This window comes from Alexandromys fortis, unplaced genomic scaffold, assembly GCF_014885135.2.
Source record: "Alexandromys fortis isolate MF-2015 unplaced genomic scaffold, M_Fortis_MF-2015_v1.1 scaffold_230, whole genome shotgun sequence".
Classification (NCBI taxonomy): Eukaryota; Metazoa; Chordata; class Mammalia; order Rodentia; family Cricetidae; genus Alexandromys; species Alexandromys fortis.
Genome location: NW_026068206.1, coordinates 1,684,811 through 1,705,373, shown reverse-complemented (window position 1 = coordinate 1,705,373; position 20,563 = coordinate 1,684,811). Strand labels below are relative to the sequence as shown.

General features: G+C 35.8%; 1 protein-coding gene across 2 annotated transcripts in view; it reads right to left on the bottom strand.

Moving 5' to 3' along the window:
* The window catches only part of Pof1b (POF1B actin binding protein), an 89,372-nt gene extending 70,016 nt beyond the window's left edge, over positions 1-19,356 (bottom strand). For both annotated transcript variants that reach the window (XM_050130223.1, XM_050130222.1), the window contains exons 1-3: positions 19,278-19,356; positions 18,839-19,162; positions 4,586-4,660 (exon numbers count right to left, since the gene is read on the bottom strand). In XM_050130223.1, the coding sequence (XP_049986180.1) occupies positions 4,586-4,660; positions 18,839-19,123 (360 nt within the window). In that variant the 5' untranslated portion in view covers positions 19,124-19,162; positions 19,278-19,356. The remainder of the gene's footprint in view (positions 1-4,585; positions 4,661-18,838; positions 19,163-19,277) is intronic.
* Between the last annotated feature and the right edge of the window lie 1,207 nt (positions 19,357-20,563).

Sequence of the window (20,563 nt, the reverse complement as noted above, 5' to 3'; positions counted from 1 at the left end):
TTACGGAAAGACCAGAAACTTGCAGCCACACTTACTGTCTCTGGGATCATAATTTGGCTGTTTTTTGCTTTCAAAAGTCTGTTGTTCTGATTCTGGATCCCATCTTGGGGGAGTGGTGGTTTGAATAAGTTTCCCTTATGGAGTCAGGTAGCTGAACATTTGGTTCCAGTTGGTGCTACTGTTTGAGTAGAACATGGAATCTTTAGGTGGAGGAATCTTTCTGGAGGAAGTACTTCATTGGGGATGGGCTTTGTGGGTTTGTAGACATACTCTACTTCCAGAATATTTTCTGTTACATGTTTATGGTTAAGATGTGATCTCTCAGATTTCTGCTCCCACCACCTCTTGGTATGGTTCACCTACCATTATGGACTGACTCATCTTCTGGAACTATAAGCCCAATAAAGTCTTTCTTCTTGTGCTTCCTAGTGTTAGTCAACTTGACACAAGCTAGAGTCATTAGAGAGATGGAAGCCTTAATCACGAAAATGCTACCATAAAATCAGGCTGCAGGAAAGCCTATAGACAACTTTGTTAATTGGTATGGAAGGGCCCAGTTTATTGAAATGAGGACCCCTGGGCAAGCGGTCCTCGGTTCTATGAGAAAGCAGGCTAAGCAATCCATGGATAACAAGTCAGTAAGCAACCCTCTTCCATGGATTCTGCATTAATTCCTGACTCCGCAATCCTGCCCTGTCTGAGTTCCTGTGCTAACTTCCTCCAGTGATGAACAGTGATGTGAAAGAATAGATAAATAAGTCCAGTCCTCCCCAAGTTGTTTTTGGTCATGGTGTTTTATCACAGCAATCCCAACTCTAAGACAGGAGTTGGTATCAGGATAGTGGGGTACTGCTGTGACAGACAAGATCATACTGTTTTGGGAGGATTGTGGAGAGACTTTGGAACTTTGAGCTGGAAAAGTCATTGAACGTTGAGAGCTCAGTGAGCTCTTCTGGAAGACATCAATGTTGATAGCAGTACAGATGATGAAGCCCTGGTTTGTGACATGACATAGGGAAATAAAGCCTCTATCAGGTCATTTGTATGAAGGATCTGTGGTGGTTTATCAGCTGGAGCTGAATAATTGGCTGTGACTAACAAGAGACCAGAACTACTAAAGTAAAACCCTTTTCTTGCTGTGACAATCGTTGCTGGTCAGCTTGGATGAAGAATCAGTGGGGATTAAGAAGAGATCAGCATCACTGAGATGAAGTCTTCTAGGAAGTGGTTCCTGAGAGAAGACAGAAGCTGTGTTCTAGAGGTGGCCTAGGTTGGCAGCTGAGCTTGGTAATGCCTAAGAGTCACCCAGGTGGTACTAGTTTTCAAAGCAAGAGGAGGTCACCCAGAGCACCTGAGTTTTAGCATTGTGAGAGGCCATTAGTAAAGGTGCAGCCTCAGTGGCAGTTTAAGACCCAGAATTTGAGGCTTGGCACCATGAAGAGAGCCTATGGGAGGGTATTGGTGAAGTGCAGCCCAGGTGCAGCAAAAGACCCTAGCATTTTGGAGATGCCAGTACCATGGGATGACCACTAAGAACAGCCCCAGCTGTTTGAGTTCCTGTGCTGACTTCCTTCAATGATGAATAGCAATTTGAAAGCAAAAACAAACCATTTTCTCCCCAATTAATTTTAGTCATGATTCTTTATCACAGTAATGGTAACGTTAATTAAGACACTTCCCTGATCACTTTTGGTCATAGTGTTTTATCATAGCAACAGAAAAGTAACTAATATATGGTATGTAAATGATTATTCCTACTTACAGTCCTGGTCCCCACTCTTTTCCCTCACCAAAGGCAAAGACTTCTGCCATCAGGGTCACAAGCTGTAAGAAGCACGTAGGTCCTTGTGCTTACAGACAAGCACTAGGGGGACCAGAAATGTTTAGCACACCTAGTTGTCATTTCAAAGGGAGGTACATAGCTTGTTTTCATTTCGTTTTCTTTTGTTTTTGGCCAGAATGCTGAGAACAGATGTGCTTAGTAGCCTAATGACATCTGTACTATCTGTATGGCCAGGCAACACCACTTCCCCCAGATTTATGTTTATCTCAGTCAATCTACAGTACTTTCCTCCCAGAGCCCTTATCATGAGCATTGTTTACCTTGAATCTGCTTCCTTAGTTACTATATATAAACCTATCTTTCACCTGTATTTTTACAAGAGTTTCAATGCAGTGATGTCTTAAGCATTATTGTGTACATGGGATTAGGTTAATTATCATGAGAAAATATTTTTCCAAATTGTGCTATACTTACATATGTCTAAAAATAAACTGCCCAGTGTCAAACTTTGGAAGTTTGAACTAGCACTGCCTACTGAGTCATGTTTAATCAGTCTTTCTTTTCCATTCACCGAGAGATTTTGCTCGCTGTAGTGTTTGCGGAGACTCCCACAGCAAGTTAGGGAATAAGAGTGACTAATTTATGCTTCATTTATGGATATTTAAATGCTTTAGAGTAAGGACTTTGGGCAACCTCTACAATGACTTGGGTATTTTTATTCTACCTACTGATATCAGTTTTGAGAAAATCTAAAAAGTTTCATAGATCAAGGAGAAAAGATCTGGATCTAACATTTTGTAATTAAGAGTACCTGGTCTCTTGTCTGATTTGCTTTCTGGAGAAGGGTTGATGGTGCTTGCTCAATGGTCAGATAGCCCTCTGGTACTTCTTTGTGGAGAGTGAAAGCCAGTTCAGTTGCGGAGTCACTTTTCAAATTAAGGTTATTCTCTAGTTAAAGCTAGCTGATGTGGCCACACAAAGTACAGTGGAGACCACAAAAAATGTGCTATGCAAGTATGACCAATAGCAACTCAAGAAGCAATAGCAGCAGCTTGGGGACTAGGTGCCTCTCTATAAATTTTAAAATACGCATGGTGAGATTTTTTTTATAAAGTATTTTGTTCTGCTGTATTCATCCCTGCAGAATTAGAACAAAATACTGCTTAATGTTAGTCAACTAAAATTTTGGCTTTATCTGGGCATTGTAGCATACCCCTTAAAATATTCATCGTGTTGAAAGTAGAGAGCCACAGATTATATTAAAAAAGACAAAAGAGACAGAAACCCTGTATGTATTGCTGCAGGCCTGTAATTAAAGTACTTAGGAGGCTGAAACAAGGGTATCTGGCTTTGCAGATTAGCCTGGTGTACATACCTAGACTTGTCTCAGAAGTTCAATAAAAAGGGAAGAAAGAAAGACAGACAGAAAAAGAAAAAAACACTAGAATAAAGAAAAACTGGAAATGTTTTATAGAAAAGCTCAATATTATTAATATAAGAGGCTTGTTTTACATTAATGAGAACAAGATCTGTAAATTAATAGTGAAGTAATCAAATACATATACAAGTAAATAAAAAAATGCTCAGAGATTATGAACGAAAGCATGGGAAGTTGGGAAGATTGTAAGAGCCAGAAATCAAGAACATCCCTAGCAAAACCTTATTGCTGGATCTAAAATCATTGCATACATGAATTCACAGTGACTGTGATTGCATGTATAAGACCTGTCCAAGATCAAACCAGTCAAAATACCAACACGGTTGAGGGAGGTCATGAAGTCCCACCCTTACCTAAGGGAGCATCTGGAAACTGATAGCTACTAGGGGATGGGGAGTAAGATTTTGTCAGGGATGTGTCCCTGAGAAGCTCTCATTCTCTAACGGAGGCTCCAACAGCCATACCTATGCAGGAAGCACTAAGAGAACTCTGAAAAATCAATAAAAGCACATGGAGGCTGGAGAAAAAGGTGTTGTGAGGGAAGGATATGAATCAGTGCAGAAGGAATAGGAAACAGATTTGATCAAAACACATTATATGCAAAATTCTCAATAAACATATGAGGGAAAAGAAAGTGGTTAATAAACCTCAAACTATTCAACCAAACTAGGAATCGGAGCTTAACAACAGCAAAACACTATGTGTTGGCCAGAAACTTAAAATAGCATCTTCTCTCTTGTTTACACCCTAAATTGTGTGCTCCTCTCCCATGTGACTACAACTTTAATATGCTTTATTTCTTAGACTTTTTTGCATGTATCAGTTAGATAAATCTTTTTTATTACAGATCTCATTTAGATATACAATACTTACATTAAAACCTAATCCAATAACTAGGATTATTAGGTCATAAAGGTGAAAGATAATTACAGTCTGCTTGTTATTGAAATCATACACTCATAATGAGCCTAATTTCTTGTCCTGTAAGGGTCTACCTCTAAATACAAATTTTTAAGTATAACCACTTGCAAAGGCAGTTCCTCAGTCAACCCAAAATGCAGATGTTTTATTTGCACTAAAACCAAGAACCCTTAAAATAGCCACACTCACCAGAAGATTCTCAGCTAAAATTAAACTACGCTTAAACTGAAAGTTTAAATGAGAGAGAGTAATGGAAGTAAAAATGTAATTCATGGCACTTGCTGCACATTCTTTTCCTGAGCAGGACTTATTTTCATATGAGAATATTCTCTTCCTTTGTGAATGTGTAGTTCTATAAAGATCTAAAGATTGTTCACACATATGAACATGACTTACACAAAAAGGAGAAAAACAAATCTAATGTAGCATACTACTTTGTTTACCTGTTCGGCATTTTGTGTTATATGTAGAGTGCTTGGCGCGCAAGTAGAGATTTTCAGAGTTGGAGAATGGAGCTCCTGTTGAGAGAAACAAGACATTCAGAAATTGTTCCAGAGCATTGTGCTTTGCAAGTCTCCTGTCACTGGGATTATTAGCTCTTACAATTTAAAGGATGGTGTGTCCTTTATATTTTTACAATAATTTTATTAGTCACAAATAAGAGCACTGCATATAGCTTTCTTTGATGATGTCTATCTTTCCAAAGGGCACATTTGCTGAATTACTTGGCCAACTTTTTAAAGTAACCTAACAATAAAATAAATTCTAGAGCACTTTTATAGCAGCCCAGTCTTGTATCGTTAGCTTTTATTTTTTTCTTCTTTGACAACCGTTCAAATATATACCACAATGGTATTTTATGTCTTATGTGAATAAGATAAAAAACTTGTTGGGCAAAAACAGATAAAAATTATCAAACTAATAGAGGAAACTACCTTTGAAAACATGAGTGTTACTTTTAGATTCTTTGAAGTTGGCTCCATCCCTCTTAATCTGTTCTGGTACCAGCTTTAATTCTGGACTCAGCACTGTTGCTTCAAAATCATTCACAGAAGTGAAGCGGTGTGGTATTCATAGTGATTAGACAAAAATGATTACCCTTTTTGACTATGCTATATCATTGTTTATCTTTCTCCCCAAGTTAGTTAATATGCATTGCCTCATTATTGTGTACAGGTACTGGGGATTCAACCTGAGACCTCACATGTTACCCAAGTGCTTACCACTAAGCTCCATCCCCATCTCTAGATTGCAAAGTTGATAGCATTACTAAAGCTCCTCACACCTCCCTATAATTTACAATGGATTGACGTGCCTCCAGGATATTTTCCCACAAACAGAAAATGTTTTTCTAAGAAAGGGATAATTAAAATCATCACAGGTATACAAGATAAACACTGAAAAGTTTATCAGAAGCCAAGCTACAGTGGAAGTATAACATGTGTTTTTAAAACACTTGCTCAAACTGGAGACTGTTCTAGACACTTTTGCACTTTTTTTTATCATTTTGTCTTCAACTTGTTACATTTTCATCTTGCCCTTCTTTTGTGTCAACTTCAATAACACAGATTCAGTATTTTCAGGCACCTCTGAATAGGTTCCTGCATTTCCTGCTAGAAGCTAAAAATTGTTCAGGTAAATGCAGAAGGTTACAGACTGTACAGCAAAAAGGTACATATTCTTCACTTCAAAAAATGATTCCAAATACAACCATGTGCTAATGGATCTGGTAAAAAGATCATGGGGAAAAAAAGAGAAGTTATTCTATATGAACATAATGCTTCTATTTTTTTAAAAAAAATAGTGAGATATTTTAATAGCATATTAATTATACAAAGTAAATGGTTTCATCATGACAGTCACATGCATAAAATGTTGTTAGATTATAATTATCCCTTTATTGATCCTGCAAATAGTCATTTCCTGTTTCATAAGAAGTGAGAAATTGTTTGTGAATGAATCAATGAAGAGCATGTCATAATTTAAAGGTCACCACAGTAATAAGGTTTCTTTTTTAGCAGTCTTTCTAAGTGCTTAATTTTGTATAAATCACACACATATGTATATGCGCATATATAGAGAGAGCCTTTATACTGAAATCATTAAATTCAATGGGCAGTGATATTTTGATTCACACAGCTTTTGCACCACAGCCTGATAATTAACTCCTGATAATTAAGTAAGGCACAGATGAGGTGTTTTGTTATCATGGTACAATAGAAAGGTGTCTGGGCTTGGAGTCGGGCTACTTGGGTTTGAACCGTGTTATAGGTCTGGACAATTTGGAATATTGGGTAACTCTTGTCTCTTCTAGGAAGTTAGTTTCCTCGTGTGGGAAATGACATGAGGTTGTGTGTAAACACGATTTAGACAATCCTTATTCTCTGTTTTATTTCTAACATTTCTATAAACAAAGGAAGATCATTTTTACACTTTAAACTTATTTTTCCATATTGGCTCCATATAGACAAAATAATTTTAAATTCTTTAAGCTTGTCATTTTTGTTTTCCTTTAATGATGATGTTACTGATGATGATGAGATAATAACACATATTATGAGTTTTCTATTTTAAGCAGCTTATATAGCATTTTCTAAGTCAATACTTAAAACAAGTTCATAAGAAAGGTACCAGAACAACCCTATTATACTCACAAGTAATGTTATATAAAGAAGCTCAATTTAATAGGTGAAAGTCATACAGGCAATATTAAGTACTAGAATTTCAATAAAAGTAGCATGGCTCCAGAAATCACACATTTAATCAATCTACATTACCATATTTATAACTTGCTTGATTATACTTTGTTTTTATAAATTGAAAAATCTACTTATAAGGTAAGTTATGATTAGATGTTATATTAGGAGTCTAAATATATTTTTATTTGCTTCTTTAAAATTAGTTCTTGTGAAAAGTAACATTTATATTTTTGGCTATTGGAAAATTAACTGAAGACTTTGTGCATGCTAGAAAAAGGGTTTTACTGCTAAGCTATATTCTGGCTATTGTTTTCTGTGGCAGCATTTCAGTATGTACCTCAGGCTGACCTCATCATTTCCCTGCCTTTAGTCACAGTCTCCTTGAATTACAGGGGTGCATTATCACACCCATTTCAAAAGCAACTTTTGTATTCTTCAAAATATTACACCTATCTAAAAGTGATTGCATGAGAGACAGTCCTGATTAAATAATTTAAGCTGTTATAAATTAAATAAAGGGTATCTGTAGACTGCATGATAGGTTTGCAAAATATAGCCTCGGGGCTCTAAATTAAATAAGGCACTGAAGTTCTATTTACCACCTACATCATTTAATCCCTTTAATATTTCAGGATAGTTCTACTTTTTCTTATAAAATATATACTATATTATTGAGTCATCTATCCTTGTGGCTCAGAAATGATAAACATCACCTTGTTGTCAACTTTCTTTACACATAAGTCTGGTGAAATCAATGTTCATAATTACATAGGCGAGATTGGTAGAAAATCCAGGTCTGTTTGTCCTCTGTTGCCTCCAGTAATGATTTTCAGCTTTGACAAAATTGTAACAGTGCTGCTCCTTCTCTTCCTCATTTACTTTTTATGAAGTAGACATGGCCTTGGCAATTTTAAAATCAGAGTGGATTGAAATCAGTTGACTTTTTGAGGAAATTTTGCCACACCACTCAAAATAATTTTCTACATCTTAGCACATACTTCATCAGAGCTAGGATCTTTGGTTTCCAGTAGGGAATTCACTATTCACAAAAAATGTATCCATTTTCAACTGTTAAAATAGCTATGTTTCTTCAGAGTTAAATCACTTGAAGTGTAATGGGCCAAGTTCCTCAGTTATTTACTCTAATAACAGTGCTTTTCAGAATCACAGGGCAGGGAAGAAAGAAAGTCAGAGGCTGGGAAACTGTTATTCTCATGTAGACATTAAAAAAAAACCCTACAAAACATACCCTATATTCTTAATTTAAGAATTGTTTGGAGAATGGAATTAAAAATCAGAACAAATGCTATTTTTGTCCTCTAATAAGTTTTTATGCTATTCTATGGTGATAAAAATAGCATTATCACCAAATGGCTTATTATAATAAAAATACAAACATGTTTAAACTGAGACACTTTATTATCTAATTAGAATGAACTAAAGAAGATAATTGGTATAATGGAAATATTTGAAAAAGGCTTCTAAATTCAGTGATGCATAATTTATTGAAATAGCTGTGTTAACTTGGGAAGTTATCTTTGATGGTTGGAACACTGGATTTTTTAATTTGTATTCTTGTTTTATTTTCTCTGAAAACCAAGTCCTGTATAACCAAAGCTAGTCTTGAATTTCTGTGTAAGCCAAAATAACTCTGAACTTCTGATTCCCAAATCCTTTTAATCCAGACATGTATGACCACATGCAGTTTATGTGGACACTGGAGATCACACACAGGGATTCATATATTTTAGACAAGCACTCTAGCAACCGAGCTGTATCTCCAGCCCTCTTTCTATGTGTAATGGATGTTACTTGTTATGTAACATGGTAGAGAGATAGATTATTTAACAGACTATAATCTCAACCCTTATCAAAGTTCTAATCAGTTAGCAGATAAAAATTTACAAATAAAAGTGACATAAGAGCTATAAGGAGTTAACTATAGAAACTTCAAGTGGTAAGAGGTACAGTTAACCTCACCATAACCAAAGACTAGATTACAAAGAAATATTAGAGGAGGGTAATAAATCTTGCTACAATTTTGTCATGTGCAGAGAAGTGTAAACATTGGGGGCTTATTTCGAGAACAGAGGTTTATATTTGGTTGAATAAGTTTTCAACAAAACAATGTATGTACATAGGAAGCAGATCACAAACAGATCTAAAAGTCAAACAAAGAAATTTATAGACTGAATCTCACTGAAATTTTTATGGGGAGAGGAATGATATGAAGTATTTGCAGATTCCTTAAGAAGTTTTCTAGAAAAAAATTTAGGTGTATTGATTTTGGGAGTAATTCAAAATAATTTTGTATTGGAATATCTACATTGGATCCAATAACTTTTCTATAGTTTTGATTGAGTAAAAAAATGGGCTAATATAAAGTTCATAAATGCTTGGCCCCATGTGATTAAGAACATGTGTCAGGAGCCTGTGTTGGAGAACAGCTGATCACATCACAATAGATCAAGAAACAGAGAAAGTGATCCAGGAACTGACCAGGGACAATATATACTGAAGGACATACACAAAGGGGACTTATTCTTTTAGGGAGGCCACAGTTCCCTGAAAGTTTATAGATTCTCCAAAAACAGTGCTACCAACTCAGGCATAGATGTTTAAAACATGAGCCTGAGAGTGCCATTTTATAATCAAGCCACAATAACACCCAGGCTAAAGTTCGTGTAAGTAGATAAGTGGGTAAGTAAGTGCTATGTTTGAGGCAAACATGTTTCCTTAGAAAGTTCCAAATAAAGCTTGGTGTGTAGATGAGTACTGCAGAGTTATAATAGTCTTCACAAGAGAATCTTTGGGCACATAAGTAATGTGTCAAACCATTAGAGGGTTATAGAATGAAATTTAATAAACAAAAGAACTTCACTTTGACAGAATTTCATCAGCAGGGCAAATACATGAATATATCTAAAAGCAAACTAATTAACAGCTACAAGCAACAATAGCTCAAGGAACTGATATGAGAACCAATCAAAATACCAGGCCTTTAACATCATATGCCATAACAATTGTGACAAATATTTATCCATCAAAACAACAGACCAAATATAAACAACTCAATTTTAGATGCTTAATAAGACCTATGATCTGGAAAACAAAACTAACTGGCTCATTGAGTGACTTCCTTATGTCTATTAAGGTGATGTGCTGTTCAATTTTTTTAAGAAGCAATGTGTGCCTTTCTAGTTTAATTTCAAAGAAAGGCTGTGGAAGAATAACAGTCTGAAACAGTTCCAGTTAATAACTATGCCTTTACAAAAACCATATTCAGGAATTTGGAAAAGCCATAATCATAGAAAAGGAAGAAAAACCAGAGGTATAAAATACAAAAGGGGTAAGGGAAGGAGCAGAGAAGCAGAATAAAGAGAAAGAAAATGCTTACATATTCTATTTACACAACATTTATTTTGATTTGCCTTTGAGTCTTGATTTTACAAATAATGTGCCAACCTTTCAGAGGTGTAAAGCCTGGGTGGAAGGACAGACCAAAGTAGTATTTTATGTGTGACTCTAGTTAATTCAAGCTATTATCAGTTGTAAAAGTAGACCACATCTAGGGTAGTTGTAGATGAAAAAGCTGTAGGGTAAGAAAAATCTTAAAGATGACTTTTCAAGTGTGTTTTGAGGGGTAAGTACGATCAACAGATATCTTAGTCGGGATTAACTATTTACAGAACCTGGAATTTAAATAACAAATGTGGCAGGGAAGTGGGAAGAGTGCCAAACTGAATGTGTTTAGGAAACAGCAGTATAGATATCTGGAATAGGAGATGGAAAGATGTAATAAATGGGGGACAGATTCAAAAGCAGAATTGGAGGTCCCAAAATGGTCTTCACATCACCAAGGACATTTTGTGTCATTATGACCATACATTTCATATCAAAATAAAGAGAGATCTTATTCTTTCAATATTTCCACTAAAGTTACCCCCAGGGCATTTAGACATTTGAAATTACTAAAAAATTAATACATTTCTTACATCATTATATGGTTTGATAACATAATCAGTAAACTTAATGGAAAATATTTTAAAAATTAATTCTGATTGACAACAAAAATTTTTGATCCTGAGAAAGAACATATTTCAGACAGAATGATATTAATGCTACATATTCTTAGGAAGTTTATGATGACCTCAAATTCACTATGTAACTAAGGTTGTTCTCAAATTCATTATGATCCTACTACCTCAGCCTCCTGAATGATGAGATTATACCATGTGCATCCTATCTTATTTATTTACATTCATGTACATTATCTTAGGTGGTTTATAATGTGTACATGTTAAAGAAAATAATGATGAAATGCAACAATGAATCAGATAGCACAGACTTTGTAGTGGAAATAAGTCAAATGCCTATGCCGAGAATATAAATATTGCATAATGGTTATAAGTATAGTCCTGCAAATAACTGCTAGCTTTAAAGCCCAATTTTAGCTGTATGGAATTCCAAAGGTTATATTACATCTCTGTAATTCATGGACTTGGTCTGTAAAACTGGGAATGGTATAGAACTTCATTTATGAAAGTTCATAAAACAGTTCTGAAGAGTAAAAGTTAAGAGACAGTTCCAGAGAGGATATGAAATCCAAATCATGTGTACAAAAGGAAAAAAAGCCTGGGTATAGTGATATGTATTTGTAGGCCTAAATACTTGGTAGACTGAGGCAAGAGGATCACATGGAATTGGGAGTTTCAGGCCATCTTGGCTATCATAGTGAGACTGTCCAACTTCTTCCAAATGAAACAGACAGGAAAATGCACTATGATTAATAGGAATCACTTTTCATCTTTCTTCTATTCCTAACAACTTTCTCTCTAAAATAATGGCATTTAAAAAAAATCAAAAGATACATGTTTACAAATATATGCATTTTGTTCAGGTCTCTAAAGTTTTTGTTTTGTTTTTACTTTTGAAATAGTTACTGTAAACTCACACTCTGGAAGGCTATAACTTCATTATTTCTTTTATCCATGTGTATCCATTATCACTGATCAAACAAATTAGCAGCACATGGATCATACATTTTTACCTTCAAATATTCCTTTAAATTCAATGGTCTTTAGAGACATTTCTTTATTTAGATAATGGATGGCTTGAGTTTATAGATGTACACTGGTAGATAGGCATGTTCTGTATCTGCACTGCTTAGTACACAAACCAATAGCCACATTCATGTATTAAATGCTTAAAATAACAGTAGCGTGACTGAAGAACTGAATTAGGTTTTAACTAACTGAAATATGAAAATTAATAGCAATATGTGGCTATGGCTTCTGTACTGGAGGTACATTTCTTTTGTTTGTTTTCTTCCAAAATAATAGTTTTATTGATTATTTGAGAATTTCACACAGTGCACTCTGATCACATTTACTTTTCAGTTAGTTCTCCCAGGTCCACTCCCTTACCTCTGTGCCCTATCCTCCCCAAGAGAAGAACAATACACCTAGTCCAATTTGTGTTGCTCACACACTCACTGGAGTGTGGAGGCCCCAAAATGTGAGCCTAGTTCCACCTTGTCTGAAAGTCAGAGAGGTTTAGCTTGTTCAAAGTTGCTGACAAGTGTGGCTGCACATCCTGACCTAGGGTGTGGTTACTTGGTCTTTTTGACAAGATGGCCCATATAGGTAGACTCACTCTACCCTGACCAATGGTCAGGAAATTAAAGCATATTTCTGCTTCTTCTTTGAAACAGGTGGTTTGACCTTGGGAGTAGCTGCCTTTAGAATATTTGGTCTAGGGTAGGTTCCCTGCCTAAACAACAGAATGCTTTTCTCATGGATTAATGGCTTAATGGCTTAAAGTATTGAAACAAGTAACTGTTTGAGTTGTCCTTTGTGTCCTTTTTATCATGTTAAAGCAGCCTTTTGTCTTCTTCCCCCATTGTATTGTAAAAATGTATGGAAAATTAACCGCAAGAAATTTCAGTATTCACTGGAACTCCCTCCTGGTACTATCCTATGTTTTCTGTTTTATTATGTTCATTTGTTTCTTCATTCTCTTTACTATTTTTCTAATCCCCATGTCCCTAACCTGATAAGCTGGTCTCCTCCAACACTGGAGCATGATCAAACTCCCAGTGCCCAGTACCTTAAAGAAACCTGAGCCCTTTCCCACCCCCACCCCCACAAGAAGCCATCAACTGTGAAGAGCTAAACTTCAGCATCCCCATTCCTATTTTTTTTTTTTTTTTTTTTTTTTTGTTGCTTTTCGAGACAGGGTTTCTCTGTGGCTTTGGAGCCTGTCCTGGCACTAGCTCTTGTAGACCAGGCTGCTCTCGAACTCACAGAGATCCGCTTGCCTCTGCCTCCCGAGTGCTGGGATTAAAGGCGTGCGCCACCATCGCCCGGCCCCCATTCCAATTTTTAAGGGTACATTTCTAAGGAAAACATTAGGAGATTTTAATTCTTGGTGTAAAAAGAAAAAAATAAATTTTAAATTCTCATCTCAAATATTGAGTTTCAAGATGATAACTAAGAACATGAAGACTTCTAAATTATGTTTTCTAAAGAATATTTGTGTCACGAAGCACTATAAATACAAGTTTCTATTTAAGTCTTCTGATCATATACTATACACTTTGTAAAACTGCTTTAATACTTTTCTCCCTATTCTTCCCTAATTGACCAAGCCCTATTAAGCTTTTCAAGCACATGAATCTACCTAATATTCTAATGTTAAATGAATGCCTACAGTGCAGTGAGGTTACTGAATTTATTTCCTTGCTTGTGCCACAAAGAGGTTTCATTGACCATACTTTTAAAGAATCAAATAAATTAAGTGCTAACTATCTCAGAGATTGTACTGGATACCTTCACATTTACCTCATTCAGTAATCTCTGAAGTTCTGAAGAAAGACATCATTTTTCCTTTCCCAATAAGCAAACATAGATTCTAACAAGTCAAGTAATTTATTCAAGGTAATACAATACTTAACACTTAACCTGGTGTTTTCCACTATATATAATCCCATTTGACTGTAACAATAATCCTATGCATTTCTTGTTGTGATTTTCCCACTTTATAGATGAGAAAAATGGCATATACTGCTAAAGAGTTTATGGACCAGGAATTGAACTCAGGCTTAAAATCCAAAGTACATTGTTTCAGAGTTCTGTTCTATCAGAATCCACTTGAACATTTAGTACCTGAACATTTAGATCCTGAACGTTTAGTACCTACAGGAATCACTAGAACATTCCACAGAGAGCAATTTTGTGGCCATTTTCTCTGTAACTGCTTTTTGGACTACAGAATCTGAACCTCTCAAGCATCTGTAACTGGCTTTTACCTATCTCTTGGTGGCTCTGGTCAAAGTGTTCAATATATTCAAGTAACAAAGAATAAATAAATGAATCAGGTAGTAGAGAATATTATATATACACTGGAAGATTTTTTGTATATATTTGAAAGTATATTACAATGAACATGGGACTTTTTCATGATTTTTAACTTGAACTTTAAGTCTTCGCTTAAAGACTAATATATAATGTTTTCCAACAAAGATCAAGGGAGCATTATGGATCCTCCTGTTAGTCCCAATAATTATAAGAAACACTGAAAGTATTAATACTGAGTTAGGTCTAGGCTCAGAAGTTTCAAATGAATAGTATTTTTTAAACTTTTTTGGTTTTTCTAGACATGGTTTCTCTGTATCCCTGGCTATCCTAGAACTCACTATGTAGACAAGGCTGACCTCAAACTCAGAGATTCACCTGTATGCCTCCCAAATGCTAGGATTAAAAGCACGCACCACTACTGCCTGACTCTTTTTTTGTATTTTTATAGTTCTTTTTAAATTGAAAGTAATTTTCTTCATACAATATATTCTGATCACAAGTTTCCCATTTTCACCCACTCCAAAAATCTCCCCAACTCCCCATCCAATTAATTCCAGTCCCGTTTTTCTCTTTCTCTTATGAAATTATAAAACAATAATTAAAAAAATAATAAACGAGAATAAAATAGAAAAAGCATTAGAAATACACACAAAAAACCCACAACCCACAAAAACACAGAATCTGAAACCATAATATATTTAAATCTACCTGACATTTATCCTGACAGAATTTCCCAAGGCACACTGGCATTTGAATAATGTTCCGGAATAGTGTGAAGAATGCTTTTGTTAGAACCTTTCAAAGTCAGTAACATCGTCAAACACCTGCCTTAGGTTATTGTTGAGATGTTATTCAATGTTTTATACAAGAAACATGTAAATTATAATAAGCACCTCTTTTCCCATCCCGATGAGACAAACACTTCATTTACTTAGAATAAAAGTCTATGATTGTGTTGTAATGTAAAGCAAAGAATAAGTAGCTCCACTTTTTTCTTCTTTCAAGCCCAAATTCCTCACTTACGATAGTTATTCCTGATTCTTATTCTCTTGGTCTTTTTAAATGAAAGGGAACAAAAACAGAATATATAGTTCTTTTCGGTGCATGCTTTCTGTCTTTAGCTATTACTAGGATATATGCTCCCACTAATGTAAAGAAGACATTCTACTGGGATAGCTTCTGATGCAGAGTCCATTTCAATGTGCTTATTTAGAAACTCTTTAGCTTTTATACAAAGCTTAAGAGCATGACAAATCTCCCAGTAGTTTCACCATAAATTGCGAAGAAAGATCAGTTGATAAAATGATTTGCTCTTCTTCCACTTGCTACATTCCCTGCCCATTACCACGGCCCCAGGACAGCTTGTAAATATCACTGTCTGAAAGCTGGCCCCGAAATTTATCAGACCTGCTTTAACAAGAGACAATTGCCATGAACATTTTCACCCAGCAATTACTTGCACTAACAAATTCTAAAGCTTCATTTAATTGTGAGCATAAAGGGGATGACCAACTCTGAAAACACCAGCCCCTTTATCCCATGACCTCATTCGTTATTATTCAGGCAACCTACTTCCCTGAACAATCATTCTCTTTACTGACCACACCCTTGAACAACAATTTCTCAAAGCCACACACCCCTCCACCACCCAGAGCAGAAAAAAATTCTGGTAGGAAATAGAAATTTTAACACAGTAGGGAAGTCATTCACAGTCTTTGCAAACAGAGACAGGAAAATAGTAAAGCAGACAGACCTCTGCCCAGGTGAACTGGCAGCGAAGGTCATTTCCAAATTCACATTTACCTCTAGGCTGCTCTCTGAGGCCAGATTCCTTGTGTTACAAGTTTTTAAATAAAAAAGAATAGCAAATTATCCCATACATTAAAACCAAATATTTAATTAATAAAATCCTCGTGGCAACATATAAACAAATATTTTAAATTGTACATCGGCATGTGCCACCTACAGCCCAGACTCTGTGTGTTTGCCCCCAATGTGGACTTTCCTGTGACAAGCAAATGGTATTTATTCAGATCACACAATTTTCTGTAAAATAGGCACTTAAGAAGCATCTGTTCACTGAATGACTGGAATTTAAAATATTTAATTTTGATTCATTTTTCTTTCTCAAAACAGTTTCTCAGTATTCATGGAAAATACCTTGACCTTCATGAATACTTAAATTAGCCAAAGGAAAAAATATAAGTCCAATGAATAATTCACATCAGTGTTGTTCATTTAAGACAGTATGCCATTTTGAGTTAATTTTGGTGGTTTAATATTTAAGCGTTAAAGATTGAATTCTAGAGGGTTTTGTTGTTATTGTTTTCTTTGGCTTTAAGTGGCTTTTAGAACATTATTCATTTATTTCTAAGACCACATTGGGCTTAAAAGTGTTTCTGACTTTGTATGATTATTTTTGTTCCTGAGGGCAAACCTAATAATTTAAATTCTACTATTAATTCAGACAACTTAGTAGCAACTGGTATCTACACTTAATTTTCTTTGAGAAATACCCTATTAATAAGACAAAATAATAACCAAGAGAGCCATAAGTATGTCTCATCAATTATAGATAAGAAATGAAAGCAATATTATGTATCATATAGACAGAAATATAAGTGTTTATATCCATAAATGTATCTTTAGTACACTAGAGCACAGTAGTTTAAAAAAGAAATAACTAAATATGTTCTATAACACCAGGGATAGAAAACACAAAATAGTTGTAAATGACATTTAGTTAAATATAAAATTAAGATTAAAATTCATGAAACAAAGCAATGTGGCATAAATTGTTTCTCAAAGTAAACCTTTTACTACTGAAAAACTATTTTAAAATCTGAGTTCTCTAAATATCATATATTCACCAAGACAAAGCAAAAGCTTAATTGAATTCATCGTGGCCAGAAATTGAATGTTAATCATCATTATCTTGGCTTCACTTTGACTGGCATTGCATAATTGCCACATATCAACTCATCTGAAATACAGCATCTCAAAGAGAAATTTTATTAAAACCGTAAAAGGAGTTTTGAATAATATTTACTTCCCAGTGCCTAGATGGAATATAATAGAGTTACCATTATAGCGTAGACATTTTGTCAGCAAGAAGGTAATTTCAGATCACATCTAGGACTACTTTACATAATGCCACAATCTCATCCCACCAACAAACAAGAAGACAGGAGAACTAAATAGAAGGGCTTCCTAATCATTATCATTGTGGTAACTATCTTAAAAAGCTGGTTTGTTGTAGTCCCTTTTATTGGACTTCATATCCAAGTCAATTTGAAATTTTATAGTCAAATTTCTCTTTTCTAACTAGGGAATCTTCTTCTGCTCTATCACATAGCTTGAATCTCATCTCCTTCCTCATCGCTCACCCATACTTTTATTTCTCTTTAGTGATTAATAACTCAGATATCACAGTGAAATCCATTCCTGTCTCTTATCTCAGCTACTAAGGTTACACTTTCTGCCCCTAAGGGTCTGTGCTATTTTTTTTCTACAAAGAACTAAGTTTCAGGATGGAAATAGTCTTAGAGGGATTAATTTAGCAAATTCCATATAAAAGATGGAAAATTTTATAAAAAGCTTAACCAGTTTAGTTTAGACCTGACATTATTATTAAAAAGGAAAGTTGAAACAAGGAACAAACAATAAAACATAATTTTCAAAATTGTCCTATACTCAATATTTATTATTTTTTTATATTTTGCTCTTAAGTGTGTATCTATTATTCATAGTATTCATAGTATACTTTGTAAATATGATTTCAGTTTGGATAGAAGCTCACAGAAAGCTTAAAATATGTACATTTTATATAAAGATAGTTATAGAATCAAAACGGAAATTAATCTGTCGTTTTATATCATCTTTCCACATTATTCTTCATGTGCTTGCCAGACTATTAGCACAGATATTGAAGTTAAAAGCAAAACAAACAAATAAAAATCTTAGAAATTATTACATTTTCAAGAGTATCTTAGAGATCCGTCTTTTGTAGCTTTCATATAATACTCATTTACCTTTTTCTTGCTTTTCAAATTCTATAACCTGTCTCCTACCAACATTCCACAAATTATTCAGCTAGTACGTATAAGAATCAATGTGTCATTTTGACACATAAGAAAATTCTAAGACACATGTACCTGTCACTTAGCCAGGATCAGCATACTATTAGCTGAACACAAATAACTACACGTCACTCCATATATGCCATTGTCTCTGTATCATTCTACTTGGCACAAAACACCAATATGATATGAAGCGAATCAGTGGGGAACTGTTCTAAGAATAAACGTTTTTGCATTTAAGTTGATGACTACTTTTGTTGTTACAGGCAAAATGGTTTGCCACTTAGAACACATCTTTCAATCAACTTCAATTTTAAAAATGTGGCTTCCTATGCTCTGGTTAGGTTATGTAAATCATTGGAATGGCAACCAACTAACCACAGGCACTAGTAAATGAAAAAATATAGCTAAGAGACAGAATTTGGGAGACTGTCCAACACAATCATAACTGCAATCCACCAAGAGCTCCCCTGTAAACTACAGCAAATGAAACAGAAAGGGAAGTGAGGTTTAAGATGTGTTTCTTTCCCCAATAACCTAGCAAAGCTATCTTGTATTACCTGAGAATGGTCACTCCAAACCAAATTTTGGTAGGAGGAGGCAGTTTTGAGGGGGGAGAGCACTTCCCGTGAGCCGAGGGGGTCCAAGGCCTGCACCACCTTGTTCATAGGCCCACTGTAGGTCCTCACTCGCTCATACACGACACTTTTCTCTGGAGGCTGCTGGCCTTGACTTGACTGATGGTAACAGTGGTAATGCTGAGGCTGGTACTGCAGTACCTCTGTGGGCTGCTGGCTCCCACAGCTGCCGCTGCTGCTCTCACTCCAATAGCTTGAGCTCATCATCTTCTCAGTGGTCAGAAAGGGTTTCTCCAGGTGCTCTCCCTAAGGAATAAACAGAAAAAAATGATAACCGGGCAGGCCGGCAAGCAGGGACACGCAAAGAGGGCCTTTATCAACCACCTTTTATCCCCGGTGGTGCCAGGGAGAGATGAGTTACCTGAGCAGCAGCAGGAGCAGGTCTGGCAGCTGCAGAGTAGACAGTACAGGATTTGAGCTCAAATGAAAAGTGGAGCCACCCTGGGAGATTGCTCCAGGAAATAGTACTGACACGCCCCTGAGGGGCGGATTCACCTGGCAGGTTTGCGTGCCAGGTGAGGCCCTGCCTTACCACAGAGATAGCAACACGGCTTCCCAGTAGGTAAAGGAGTCTAGAAAAAGGCAGATACAGAAGTTCAGGGCTGGAGATCGTAGGATTGGAAATCTGAAGACAAAGACACCAGTGTCCAAACTTGTTTGAGAAAACAAAGCTACTTTCCCATGGCTTGTAAACTTAGCAAAGGTGGTTTCAGCCTAAGTACTCGTTCCAGTATCTCAGTCCAAATTAAAGGGTATTAGCCTAGGGACAAACTAACTTTCAGAGATAAGTTTGCATTCTTCACAAACTCCTGGTGATGATAATGAGGATAATTCAGATTGCCATGGGAACGCCAAGAAAAATTTTTTCTAATTTGTGAACCTGTTTATCTGGCTCCAGTCATAGTCTGTATTTTGAAAGATATTGACAGAATTGTATCCAAATGATTGAATTTCTGCCTAGAAATTAAAGGGGTGGGGTGGGAATGGCTCAGGAAAATGCTTTGCGTTTTGCTTTTTCCTTTTAATGGTTTGCATTTTTACAAAGGAACTTGCACTGACATTTTTGGGGCCTTAGTAAACACAGAGTTCCACTGTTTCTTTAATCTCCAATTTTTAAAGGAACTGTAAGCCTTTAAGATTCATTCTGAGACAAACAGATTTAAATGTGTTCAGCGCTTATTTACAACAACTTGCGAATCAAATCTTAATGATATTTATCAACCAGGTAATGCCTGGCGAGTTACTCCAGCACAACTTAACTGTAAAATACTACCTGAGGACTCCTTCTAAAAAGGCTGTTTTCCTTATTTATATATGGACCTTGGGACCACTATTTCAGAGAGAAGTGAGATAATTTCTTTCATCTGAGTAGCCATCTTTTTCTCTGATAAATAACAAAAGCTAATAATTTACTAGCCATTGTGTGCTGGATCACATTCAACAAACATTAGATATATTGCTACACTCGTATAACTCTGTAAGGATTTACTGGTAAGAAATTGAGGCACAGAGCTAGGCAGTGGTGGTGCACACCTTTAATCCCAGCACTCGGGAGGCAGAGGCAGGCGGATCTCTGTGAGTTAGAGACCAGTCTGGTCTACAAGAGCTAGTTCCAGGACAGGCTCCAAAACCACAGAGAAACCCTGT